We start from the raw sequence: 13,430 nt of genomic DNA on the forward strand, positions 1-13,430 counted from the left end.
ACTTTACCACCCACAAATAAAAATATTAAACGTGCCTCAATTCATCTGTACCCATTGCACTGCTCTTAATCGTATTAACAGCACGATATTAAATAGCTTTTGGAGTTGCCTTTAATTCGGGCCGTCCCAGTTAACCCCCACTGCTAACAGCCGTGTCCTCCTGGGATGCAAGACGGATTACCCCTCCCAGCCCTCGGCTCTCCGGCGGAACGTTAGGGCCCTTGACGAGTCGGGCAACTGATGGATGTTCGGCAGAGGCTGCAGCTCGATGTTTGTTCACACTGTGGCGATGGTGCTGAAGGCTGCCGTTTGACACCTGTTGTGAGCTCGTGCGTGTCTCTCACCCTTTTCCCTCGCCCCCTCTCCCCTCTCCACCCTCTCCACCCTCTCCACCCTCTCCACCCTCTCCCCTCGCCACCACACAGGCGGTGAGCAGCAAGGAGCAGCACAGCATCTCGTACACGCTGTCACGCAACCACACCGTCGTGGTGGAGTACACGCACGACGCCGACACCGACATGTTCCAGGTGATTGCACCCCCGCCAACACCGCCACCGCAAAGATCCCCCGTGCAGGCTACGTTGACTGTTGGCGCAAGGGGGTTAGTGTAGCCAGTTGCACGGCGGGCGTCGTAGGCTCCCCATCGCTGTGCGTTTAAACACCGCATCAGGTAATTATACAAGACTGAGTCGACCTGTTCTGATATAATTCGTGACTAATGCTCTCTATGGCTGTGAATCGACTGCAGACCGCCAGGTTCATAGCGCAGTTTGGCTAACCCCTACACACTACCACTATAAATACAGAGATCATCCCCCTTACAGCCTTAACAGACTGTAGGGGCAAGTGATGTTAGTGAGCACCAATGAAGGCCAGAACGGCACACGTGGGGGTGGGTGGCCAACACCACGCCCAACCGCATTTGTCTCCCCAGTGGCGATGATTACACACCACACCAGGTCCTCATTTGAGGCTGAGTCAGGGGAGGCCCACGACCGTTTCAAATAATCGTCACTGGTGTTGGTCGTGAGCGGGAATCGAACTCGGGTTGCCGGGTTCATAGCGCAGCGTAGCGCTAACCGCTACACTACCGCTCCCCACACGAGCACAACGCACACACGCGCACACATGCGCACGGCCTCAATGTGCGGTTCGTGACCTATGACCCAACACAGGCTGTTTTAACAGCACACACTTTGGCCCCCGCCTGTAGCTGCTAACATTAACTTCTAACGCACGTGTGGCATGCACCCGCTTGTAACGGAGAGAGCATTGGAGGTCGGGTCATTGGATCATGTGGAGATCGTGTTCTGCAATACCCAGTGGACTGCTAGGTAGCCAGGAGAAATGCAGTACAGAAAGTGGGTTTCTGATCCATCTGTGTGTGCGTGTTGAGTGTTCTCTCCGTAAGTGTGAGGTTTTTCTCCCCCGAAACTAAGGTTTATTCCCACATGCAAAACACTCACGAAGGACCGGCCAAGCTTCCGAATGCAGAGCTCTCCTGTGTGTTTATGAGTCTTAATTAGATAACCTGTCACTATCATTAAAACAAAAGGCGTTTGCAAGGACATTATATAACCCCGAGTGGTCATTCAGTCGAGAAACCGTTAGCCCCTAATTCAAACGAATAACCTTGACTCGCAAACTGTAACCCTTGACTGCAGCCGTAATCCGGCAGCGCCGAGCCGTTCACTTTAGCCTCTCACTCTTAACCGTAGCCCTCGGCGTCGACTCCCAGTCGGGGCTGGAGGCCACCTGTTCCGCCGACACGGGTGCCACCCACAGCGACTGGCACCCATCGCGCCGCTCAGAAATGCCGCAGTGCCCCGCCGGCGGCGCGGAGGCGTTGTTTACGGTGCGCCGCGCTCACCGCCGTCCCGGTGTTACGTGCGCTCCCAACAACGCGGCCATTCGCTGCCTCGCGCGCACGCAGCTCGACTCGGCGGAAGTTGCAACTCAAAACAAACAAACAAACAGCCCCTTGCAGAGAAGCACCCAGGCTGTGCGTCCTACGCTGAGCGGGAAGCTTTGTTCTTGAAAAAATACTTTTTCCTACATTCATTGGCGGGAACCCACGTCATTCGTGTGACGGTAGCCGCGGGTGCCAACGTGAATTACGAGAAGAAGCGCCTTTTATACGGCGAGAATTTTTTTATTGAGAATCGGCAGTGCGTCACTGCAGTGCCACGATGTCACCGTTGTATCAACGAGAAACGGCCATGACGTGACGAGGGAGCGCCGTCTCCCGGTGACGCGAATGTCTTTCAGTGATCTCCGTCGGAGAAGCCTGGGTCGCACGGCCTAGGTGTGCGTCTGCAAAGTAAGAACCGTTGGCTCTGCGGGGTCGTGGCTGTCTTCGCCCGAAGGCCCGGCACAAGTGCATCAGCGGCGAGAGTCAATGACTTTCGGCAATGGCAATCGGCTCTGGCAAGCGATGGACGCAAACATTGACGGTGCCGGGCGACAGGGCTGAGAGCCGCGATGCCCAAACCCGTGCCGAGCTTTGTCGCTCGGATCGCTCGTGTGACGTTGAAAATCAATGCAACGTTAGTCGTATGGAACTTGGCACCAGAGCGGTGGGGGAGGGGGGGGGGTGCATTTGCTAAACTTTTCAACGTGAGCCCCTTCCATTCGTTAGGCAGAATTTTCTAATTTAAATTTAATGATTGTGTTGTTAAAAAAAAAACCCGAAATTAAATATTTGTGGCTCACGAGGAGCAATCAGGACGTCCGCAAATCCACAACAACTGTGTGTTGCCCTGGGCTGCGCATTAACATCGTAAATGCTCGCTGCCTTTTCCTCACAAGAATGTGTAGCCCTGTGCTGTGAGCGTCTTTTGCAGCACATCATTAAAAAGTAAAAAAACATACTGCACACTGTATGTTGTGCATGTGCGCACACTTTATAACTGCTGCGTGTTGTACTTAAAACGACGTTTGCAGCTGGCATTAATAATTTGTGCGCTGGCAACTGTGCGAATGTAGTCAATTAAATCCGTTGCAAGAATAACGGCGGTTGTTGTCAAAATGGGAAAAGAACACGAGGCAGCCGAGTTGCACTGCACCGCTGATACACTGCTGATGACTATCAGGATCTGTGAATGTGTTTGGTTCTATACACTTGACCACCACGTTTGTGGGGCGTGCATTTTTCCCTCTGGCTGCCGCTCGGGCTGACTGTGGTTGAGGATTGCCGCCGTATAGGAGCGGTCCCGCGATGGATTCGATTTGCCGCCTCGACATTTGATCGTGGACCCCACGTGAAGTCAACCCCCACGGTGTTGTTGCGGCCTTTGGAGACCTGAATAACGATTCCGTTATTTTTTTCCTCAGCTCAACGAAACATAGATTTTAGAAAAATCTGTTCGCAGGATTACGCTTTTTTTTTTTCTGGGGCCGCTGTGCAGCGTGAGGGATTTAAAAAAAAAACGTTTTGGTAACATCGCTTGCTCTCGTCGTCGTTAGCCCGTGACACATTCTCAGAGTTTGTGCACACACGGCGTGGACCCTTACGCAGTCCTTTGATTCATTATTTAAACATCGATTAATCTGATGGCACGCTCGTTTTTTAAGTGTGTGTGTGTGGAATTTGAACCAGTATTCTTCAGGTCTGGTGTGGCAGTAGTTCATGTTATTTTATATTTTTTACCCTGTGGCATTCCAGCTAGCTCCTTGTGAAGCTGGTTCTTGTTCGTAGGCTGCCGGTGGCTTGCCAAAAGAGCCGTGGGAATTCCCCTGCAAAGCCACCGCCATCCCCGGCACATTGTGCACGTGCCTCCTGCGGCAGGGAGACCGGCCCCCTGATGGAATCGGCTCCGACGTGACGGACAGCCGATCGATAACCACGCGCGGGCGACGATGGCTTTCGCTCGCAAACGCGATGCGAATTCTTTCGATTTCTGCGGCGTGCTTCCAGGGAGGATGCCCGTGAATCATTGCAACTGCGGGTTTGCCCTGTAATCAGACACCATTTCCACGGTCGAGTACCGTGTCGCGGCTCTCCAGTGCACGCGTTCCTGCCGCCCGCCTGCCCGCCTCTTTGGAATCCCGCGACCGCAGATCCTAGGCCATCTCATTGGCAGGGGCCTGCGGACGGACAAATCCGGTGACCTCCTGCGATTTGGAACAATTCCACGGGTGCTTTTTTGGTTTTCAACTCAGCTGCCCATGCCAAGCGATTGTATGGGGAAATGGCGCGTGCCTCAACCAGGAGAGTGTTGCTCAGAGAGCCCGGTGGCGATTGCGGTGCATTTTAGAGGACGTCTATAGTTATCCGAGCAGGGTTGCATGGCTGATTTCAATTCGCAAATTGCTGGCCTCATTTCCAAAACGTGTTTTGGATCTCACAATCTGGCATGCTGGGGATTTGGCTTCGCACGCCGCACCGCTTTGTCTACCTCGTCGTTGTGTTTCTGCGCGAGCGCTGCGAAGCGTTATCTTGTTTTCCATGAAAAGTCGATTTGAGAATGCAGAAGAGATCCGCCTTAAAATTCAGGCGCAGTTCCCCGTTCCTCGAGCGTGCCGCCGGTGTTCAGAAAATGGAATTGTGCTTTTTCTGCTTTGAAGTGTTTTTTAACGAGATAGCGGCGTTTTGGCAGTTACAAAGCACCCTTATTGTCTGTTCCACAAAAGTAGGCTGTTATTTTATTCTTGGTTATTGCCATAAATAACAGTAAACTGCTGGAACAATGCAGCCGCAATTTTTCCTTGTCCTCCTCCTCTCCACCCGCAAACATAATCTTCCTATTTCATAGATTTTATTTACTCCTTTGCTTTTCATGACTTGTATAGCATTGTTGCCCCCTCTCATTTTGTGCCGGTCTCTCAATTTCAGAAACAGGTCGGTGCTGTTGCACACATTATTCCGCACCCTTGGCGCGTGCTTCACACGCCCGCAATTACGTGTCGGGCGTACGCACACACGCGCGCGTACGTAGTTTGCAGGCGCCCTGTAAAATTGTGCAATTTTTTCACTGGCTGGAGCACCGTGCCGAGACTTCACCGACGCGATTCGTGCGTCAGACCTCGTGGAGGGCGGCGCGAGGTGCTGTCAGGGCCCCCACGTCCCCCACACCTCCCACGGCCCCCACTCGTGCCCTTTTCACTCTCCCTTCGCTCGACCCGCCACAGTGCCTTTGCTACAAAAGTGCCATTTTTACAGCCGGCGGATTCACGTTTGTAAAAAAAAAAACGCATTTACATTTAGAGGAGTCAAACTTGGGCTGTTTCCGCACAAACTTTAAAAATTATGCGTTCCGGTTTCCCGAACCGATGGCTTGCCAGGCCCGCGACCACCGCGCGCTCCTCTTCATGCCTTCGTTTGCCAGCCGCAGACGACGCCCGGTGACGCGCACCCCAGGCCGCCCCAGCGCAAATCTCACTTCCGTTTGCCTCCGCCACACCGGCTCTGAAATAAATGGAGGCAGCGTTTTACAGAATTCATCATCAAAAAACACGGCCCTTTTAGACTGTATTTTTTCGTGGAAATATGAGGGGGGAGAATAAGTTGTGTAAAAAAAAAACCCCGACACGTTGCTGGCATGCAGGTTGCGTGCAGGTAAAAGCTCGCTACGTTGCGTGCGGTCTATTGTTTTGGGAGCTTGGTGTTTGTCAGTGTCGGAGGACGGTGGCATGAGCCCATCATTTTATCGTTGCGTTCGCGCGTGGGGTGTGGGGAGGTGCCGGAGAGTGCGGTTCACTTTAGCGGCGTGACGACGAAACCGGGTCGTCGATTAAAATAGTTTCTTGTGCCCGTGATAAATGCATCGAATCACGCACGCGGCGTTTTATTATTCACAATAGTTGTATAGTTGTGTTAGGGCGCGCCGTAACGTTGGCAAATAATAGCTTCTGGAATGGAATCACGACAGCGGATCGTGAGAATTAACTCGCAAGGGGCCGAATCGTTGCAGGTCTACTGTGCGTGCATTTTATTTCTCCGCTTTCGAAAACAAGGCGTGCAGATGTTAACGCGAAAAGCAGTCGTCTGCAGTCAAGTTCTAGTTGAACGCTGATAGCTGTAGTTTTATTTTGTTGGTCGTGGGGGGGAAGGGGGAGCGGAGACAGTGGTGTCGTGCCTCTCACGGCTTTCGAGTTGAGCCCTTCACACGCGTGTTTATTTATTTATTGTTTCCATCTTCTATCAAAGCGATCATTTGGTACTTCTCTTTGGAGTGTGCCGCGTAGGTGCGCGCTCCGTCAGCTTCGCGTTCTCCTCTTTGTTGCCCCACGCGCGCCACATCTTTCACTCGGTGCCATTCGCGTGCTTGAGTTTTTGGCCTCTTAGCCTATTTGGGGAGGGTGTGGGGGGGCTGTCAACCCTTTGGATCCCATGAGCGACCTGGCTGGCTGCGCCGCGCTTGCGCTTGGCTTGGTCGTGGTGACGACGCCGCCCGTTGTTCCCGCGGTGCAGCCACTTGCTCCACGCCCGAGATCAAACGGGCAGCAGCAGCAGCAGCATCAACAGCGCTGAAACCATGCCACGAAGGGCCCCCGGCAGTGCTTGCTGTCTGCGAGCGGGCGTCGTGGCACGCGCCTGATGAACACGCGGCCTTTATGCGGCGTAATCAATCATGTAAATAGTTAATAGCGTCATCCCTTACACTGCTCGCGTGTGTGTGTATATATATGAGCGTGGGCTTCACAAGCTAATGGATTAGGCGAGTAACCCTCTCGCTTGACGTCAAAATTTCCACCAGCGGCAACATCCGCGGCGTGCCACGCAAAATCGGACAATGTGGGTTTTGTGCCCTGGTGATGTCATGGCTCGTCTTGGTTTCACTCGCACATACACAAAGGTCCCTCGCTTATCCATTCAGACCGTTGTGGTAGTTGCTGTTCGCGAGTAACGAGTGGGCGACGAGCACGACGCCACAGTTCTGATGTTTACTCGGTGTTCAATTTGACCACTCATCTTTTGAGGCACATATATCTAAGGTGGTTAAAATGTCCTTTTTCCACTTAAGAAATAATGGCAGAATGCATCACTTCTGGTCACCTGCTGACTTGGAGAGACTGGTCCATGCTTTTGTGTTATCCCGACTCGACCACTGCCACGCCTCACTGGTTGAGATTCCAAGCAAAGTACTGGGCAGACTCCAGCTTGTTCAGAATGCAACTGCTAGAGTGCTCACACCTCGTACAGCATTAACGTGAGCACATTCCACCAGTGCTCTTATCCCTGCTATTAACCTATACGGTTTTTAAAGGGGCTCACCTCATATTACTTGCATAATGCATTTATATATTCCATCAAGGTCCTTAAGATCTTCTGATCTCCAACTGCTCAGAACTCCCAGGTCTATAGGTTTGCACTCTTTTGGTGGTCGGGCACCCAAGCTATGGAACTCCTTGCCACTTGAAATCAGGCGATCAGTCAGTAGATATGTCTGCTTTGAAAACTCCATCTCTTTAAAATGGCCTTGCCTCTTTAGTTTGGTCGATTGCCCTGCTGGTTCTGTTTTTGTTTTCTGCTTTCCATGCATTGTGCATTGGGATCCTAGAATGGAATGTGCATTATACATTTGAAGTATTATTACACTTTAAGGCGCAGTCAAGCTACTAGGGTGGGTCCAGGACAGGTTCCCATACTTTGATTCCAGTGATAATATCCACGTTTGGGAATTTAACTCATCGAAATGGGTTCGCAGCGGACTCATCCATCGCACCACCGTTCCTTAAAATACACGCACACACACGCACTCATCTTCCCACACATTCACGCGCACGCACACACGCACACACATGCAGAGCTATTGTTTACTGCGTCAAAGACCGGACGCGCGTAGCCGTTTCCCCGCGTTGAGCTCACCGGGTCTGCTGGAGCCGCCAGGGCCCTTGAGTGCTGCACGGCCGCAGCATCACGCTTGGGTCATCCTGCAACTTTTGCAGTCCAGTTTGGTTTCAAGTAGCTAGACATCATATTCAATTAGTCGCTCCAAAAACCGCACAAAACACATTGCATTTTTGCAATGACCTTGGCGAACGTTGTATCACATTTACTCTTAAGAATGTTTATTTCTCTCGAAATATATATTTTTACAGGGTAACACTGGTGCTGACGTCGTTTTCCCCAGAAAAAAATGCCCCATAGAGCCACTGGCAGGAGTGTCCTGCGTTGGCATATTTGTCCAATTCTCGGTTTAGGGTTTGTGTTAATGCGGCGCTTGCAGAATGCCGCCACGGAACGCGGTGAGAACGCGCGTGTGCGTGCGTGTGCCCGTTAACAGGAATTTAGGTGTTACTTCCTCCTCCTTCACAGGTGTGGGCGCTGCGTGAGAATGTGAAGTGCCACCTGAGTTGCCACAACCACCGCAGTCCTTGCGCACAGTGCGTCACGCGCCGGCCCTGCGCTAAGCATGGGGGACCACGCGAGGCTCTTGCGAGATTTCTTTGCACAGATGTACGATTGAGGCGCGCGGGAGAGCGAGTGGCTCGGGAGACGCGTGCAGAGAGGATGATGGCCTCCCCACATCGTGTGGCTCGTGGCTGGTTATTTGGCCATACTTCACCCGGCTGGCCGGTGAGGGTTGGTAAAGGCGAGGAGCGTTGGTGTGTGGAAGAATTAACAGTACAGTACACAAATAGATTTTGCTGCACTGTCCTATGATTTACTACCCACAGCGCGGCAGCCTACGGCACCTGTTTGATGCACGGCGGTCGCCCATCCAAGCACTATCCAGGCTCAAACCTGCTTAGCTTCCGACGAGCGACATTTCCGCGCTCGCTGTCCGGCGTACGCCACCGCACGCGTGCGTGTCGTGCGTCGCGCGTTACGCGTCCTAACCTGCGCGCGTGCTCCGTCCGCGCGTGCCCGTGGTGCAGATTGGCCGCTCGACCGAGAGCCCGATTGATTTTGTGGTGATGGACACGGTGCCGGGCAGCCAGAGCAGCGACGAGACGCAGATCACGCAGAGCACCATCTCGCGCTTCGCCTGCCGCATCAAGTGCCAGCGCACGGCGCCCTACACGGCGCGCATCTTCGCCGCGGGCTTTGACACCTCCAAGAACATCTTCCTGGGCGTGCGTTACCGCTCCGGCCTTCTCGGCCTTCACCCCCGCCGCCACCTTGCGGTTGGGACGTCGTCGGGGGGCTGCCACTTTTGCCCGCCGGCTCTTCGCCCGAGAAATAAAAACGCTTTACTAAAAATAGACGATGCTGTGGCAAACCCCACCGACGATCGCCGGTGCAAAGATGCCTACGATGCAGATTTGGGCGCTCGACGTCGCGAATTAGACTGCACGATGATGTGCGCCCGGCGATGAATCTTGATCGCGAAAGGATTACGTCGTTAAGCAAACATCATAATTGTGTAAAGTTGGATCGAAAGCCATTCAGGTTTTTCAAACGTTTAAAGAAATGAGAGCGTTACTTTTAAATAATTCAAGTCAAACACTGGGAGTTTTGTTGTCCAGATGTGCACGTGGCACGCGCTGAGACTCGGCACGCATTCTTGATGCTAATCTGCGTGGGCTGATACAGTGCTGGGCTCGCTGCTGTGTCCGGACAAGAGATACTGCCAACAATCGGGGCCCTCTTCCCAATCCCCCATCACCTCCCCCTCAACTACTCCCCCCCTCCCCACAGCCACACTCAGGAATGTTACATAAATGAACCTTTATGCCAGCCCCATACATGCAAATCAAGCCGCTGTCCAATTATGTAGTCTGTAAGCCAACGTGTTTTAATTTATGGACCGCATAGTTTATGAATGAAAACATGATTTTCGTACAATTGATGACTTGGCATGATTACAGCCTACGTGGCAGTTTATCCTTGTAATTCTGGTGAGCTCCCAAAGTACAGACAATGCATATCCACGTGTAAAGACGTGTGAAAGGTACGTTGATTTGTTTAACCAGTGTTTCTCAGAATAGCATTGTCTCATCACAGCACCGATAGTTTTCATGGATTCTTGACTCACACCAGTCTTGTAGTTTGCGTGTAGAGGGATTGTAGTCGGCGCTATGGAGAGCAGCACAAGGTTAACAAATCCGCCGCAGAAACTGCGTTCACTCTCGTCAACAAAACGTAACCGCTTCTAAAATCACATCACGACGATTCAGCCAATGGTGAGGAGGAAGAATCACTGCACACACCACCTCGTTTGTGACCGTGCGTGCACGTGTGTGTGTGCGCGTGTGTACATGCGTGTACATGTGTGTGCGTGCACGTGTACATGTGTGTCCACGTGTGTGCGCGTGTGTTTTTTACCTGTGCATGTGTGTCCGTGTGTGTACGCCCGCGCCCATTTCTTGTGCAGGAGAAGGCGGCCAAGTGGAAGAACCCGGACGGCCACATGGACGGCCTTACCACCAACGGCATCCTGGTGATGCACCCTCGCGGCGGCTTCACCGACGAGTCTCGCCCCGGCGTGTGGCGCGAGATCTCCGTGTGCGGCAACGTGTACACGCTGCGCGAGACGCGCTCTGCTCAGCAGCGCGGCAAGCTGGTGAGTGGAGCGCCGGCAAGCGCGCGTGCATGCCTGCAAACCCACGAACCTACGAACCTGGCGACCCGAGTTCGATTCCCGCTCATGGCCAACACCGGTGACGAATATCTGAACTGGTCCCGGGCAACCCCTAGGTCTACTCGGCCTCAAATGGTGCGGTGTGTAAACATCGTTATTGGGGAGACAAAGGGGGCCGGACTTGATGCCGGCTACCCCACCCCCTCGTGTGCCGTGCCGGCCTTAATAGGTGCTACTCGCTAACAGCACTTGCCCCAAGAGTCTGTTAAGGCTACACAGGATCTTTGTCTTTGTTTTGAACTGCTTTCACGCACCGTACGTAGCCATCAGCGCTAGCCAGAGGTGCAGGGAAGGGGACAGCAAAGTAAACAACAAAGTAAACAACAATAACAAGCAGCTCTCAAGAAATGAATTTTCAATCTAGATTCTTAAACAGTGCACGGCTCTAGCGGTTTCCTAATATCGGAAGAGCGTTCCAGACGGCCACAGAAGCGCGTCTGAAAGCGCCCGATGCGTTGACCGTCTTGGTTCGATGGCCAGCCAAAAGCTGCTGCTGCTGCAAAGGGTGACCGGAGTTTGCGTGGTTGATGGTGCATGCCCCTTGACGAGCACAGCGAGGTATCGTGGTTCATGTGTGGCGTGCACTGTGTGTGTAATGAGCGTGACGGCTGCACGTGCCTGCGTGTGTGCGTGCGTGGGCACTTGCAGCGGGGAAGCAATCGCAGCAATTGTGTTTTTAATTCCGCGCGGTGTACATGGAGGGGGTTCCCGTGTTGTTCCTCGCATGGAACGACACCAAGTCGTACGACGAGCGGTTTAACACTCATTCCCGATTTCCATCCAGCACAATTGGAGTTGAATTCATTCCAATGTAATTCTTGTTACGTTTTAATCGGCATGAAATTTAATTCAGAATAATCTAACTATGTTTGGCTGAGTCAAACTATGTTGGGCAGCAATATCACAATTAAGAGTTGAATTCTTTCCAATGTCGTTTTTTTGGTGTAAATTTTTATTCGCAAAGGGAGTGGGAATTTTCCAATGATAAGGTCACCATCTGCGTGATGCTCATTAGCAGTAAAGTTCAAGGCACTGGAGAGAGAATCAAATTGACCCAGGGCGAGAGGGAAAATTAACTTCGATGTCAGAGAAAAGAGCAGGGGGTAGCTAGGGTGTGCGTGTGAGCGTGCGCGCGACAGGTGAATGTAAAACGTAGCTAAAGAAAATACCAATGTCTCGTGAATTAATTTATTGCACTTATAAAAAGTAGGTTTATTTTTTACGACTGTGCATTTTGTAATCTCTCGGCTGTAAATAACCCACAAGACGAACGACAACGCTCCGTTACTCACGCCACACTCTACCGAAAGCCCCGAGTCCTTGAGGCTTCTCGTCCCCCCACACACACAAACGTCACGCCCGCGTGACCTCCCTGAACACCCAGTCTCCTTACCTGCCCGCCCAGCGCAACGCAGCCGTTACATTCTGACACTTTTTCATTACAGTGCCTATTGAATACAAGTCAAGTATCGATTTGCCGCACACTATAAACAGCCCAAGTGCAGCGGTAGTGCCGGCCAGAGCAATTTTAAATGTGCTGGCTAGTTACAGAACTCAGTTGCTGCCACCGCCCCCCCCCCCCTTCTCTGCCTGCCCTTGATAAATAGTACCACTTTTGTGAAGCGGAGGCCTCGCTCAAAAAACACCGCTCGCTCTGCACACACACGCATCGGGGGGCAGTGGTCGTCGCTGCTGCCCGAAGATTATTCTTCCCTTTTTAGTTTTACAGCCGGTGCTGCTGACTGCAGGATCAATCGGCCTTGGGATAATGGCCGTAGTGGCAGGGTTGAGAATGATTTATGAATATTGCTCCAAAGTGGCCGGCCACTTGACATTTTTAACGGCCGCTGTAAGTTTTATAAGACGGAGAATTACCGATGTACACCTTCCATTACTTTATCTTTAGTGTTGTGAAGAGCTTTTGATTGAGGCTCTGTGTGCCCGGCTGAAGTTGTGTGGGGGGCGGTAGGGGTGGCGTGGACGTGGTCAGCACTGGATTCTCTCAAGCCGCCATTGGTATCGCTAACAAACCGCAGATCCATCGGCCGGAGCTGATTAGTGCTGGTTCATGCGCGTGCCTCTTTTAATATTTTTACAGGCATGAATAAAGGGTGCTTGTGGTGGGGTAGAGTCAAATCAAAGAGGCAAATGGGGCGGGCAGGCGGGCTGTCGGTCCTGGTCAGGAGAGCCGACAGGATGCGATGGAGAGGCAGATGGTGGTCAGCGCAGCCCAAGCGGTGCCCCCACTTACAGGCAGCGGCGCGCACCCAGCCAGCCGTGTAAATTGCCGGCCACCGAGGTAACGAAATTAAGAGTTTACAGCGCTGTTGAAGGCAGCCAATGTTGCCAGATTACGACTTATTCCTTCGCTGAAAGTGGCAGCTCGCTGGCCCGTGGCAGTTCTCAGTGCTGGCCTTTTCAGCAGCCATAAAAAAACCCGCGCACACACAAACTGCTTGCTGCTTTTTCAAGTGCGTGAAAAAAACTGCGCTTTGTGTGGCTGCGAACGGACGCAGGAAGGCACTCGGAGCGACCGGCGGGCGCATTTACGTGGCGGGTAACAAAGGTGGTGGGGCGCGTCTCTGACCATTTTGACGTTTTTGTTGGGGGGGGGGGGGAAAGGGGGAGCATGAACTGCCAGGGAGACTTGGCAGCGCGAGTTCGCCTTCAATAGAACGGCAAGGAAGCTTCGGCGTGCTCTCGTGGCAAGCGAGCACGACGTGAAGCAGCTTGGCGGTTCCAGAGACAGATGAGACGTTGAATCTAGATTTGAAGTTTTCGTGACTGCAGGGATCCATACTCTTTGGTTCTTTTGGTAAAGTCACGTAGTAGGTATAAAATACAATAAATTAAATCACGACGTTTCGTTTGCAACACAAGCAATCATCATCAGGTGGGAAA

The 13,430-nt window shown here is 52.5% G+C and overlaps 1 protein-coding gene across 2 annotated transcripts in view; it reads left to right on the forward strand.

The window, feature by feature from the left end:
* LOC116939693 (E3 ubiquitin-protein ligase pellino homolog 2-like) overlaps window positions 1–13,430 on the forward strand; it is a 56,500-nt gene that overhangs the window by 40,400 nt on the left and 2,670 nt on the right. For both annotated transcript variants that reach the window (XM_032948434.2, XM_032948433.2), the window contains exons 4-6: window positions 426–527; window positions 8,824–9,021; window positions 10,263–10,451. In XM_032948434.2, the coding sequence (XP_032804325.1) occupies window positions 426–527; window positions 8,824–9,021; window positions 10,263–10,451 (489 nt within the window). The remainder of the gene's footprint in view (window positions 1–425; window positions 528–8,823; window positions 9,022–10,262; window positions 10,452–13,430) is intronic.

This window comes from Petromyzon marinus, chromosome 6 (genome assembly GCF_048934315.1).
Source record: "Petromyzon marinus isolate PM22_M1 ecotype Great Lakes invasive population chromosome 6, UKy_Petmar_22M1.pri1.0, whole genome shotgun sequence".
Lineage (NCBI taxonomy): Eukaryota > Metazoa > Chordata > Hyperoartia > Petromyzontiformes > Petromyzontidae > Petromyzon > Petromyzon marinus.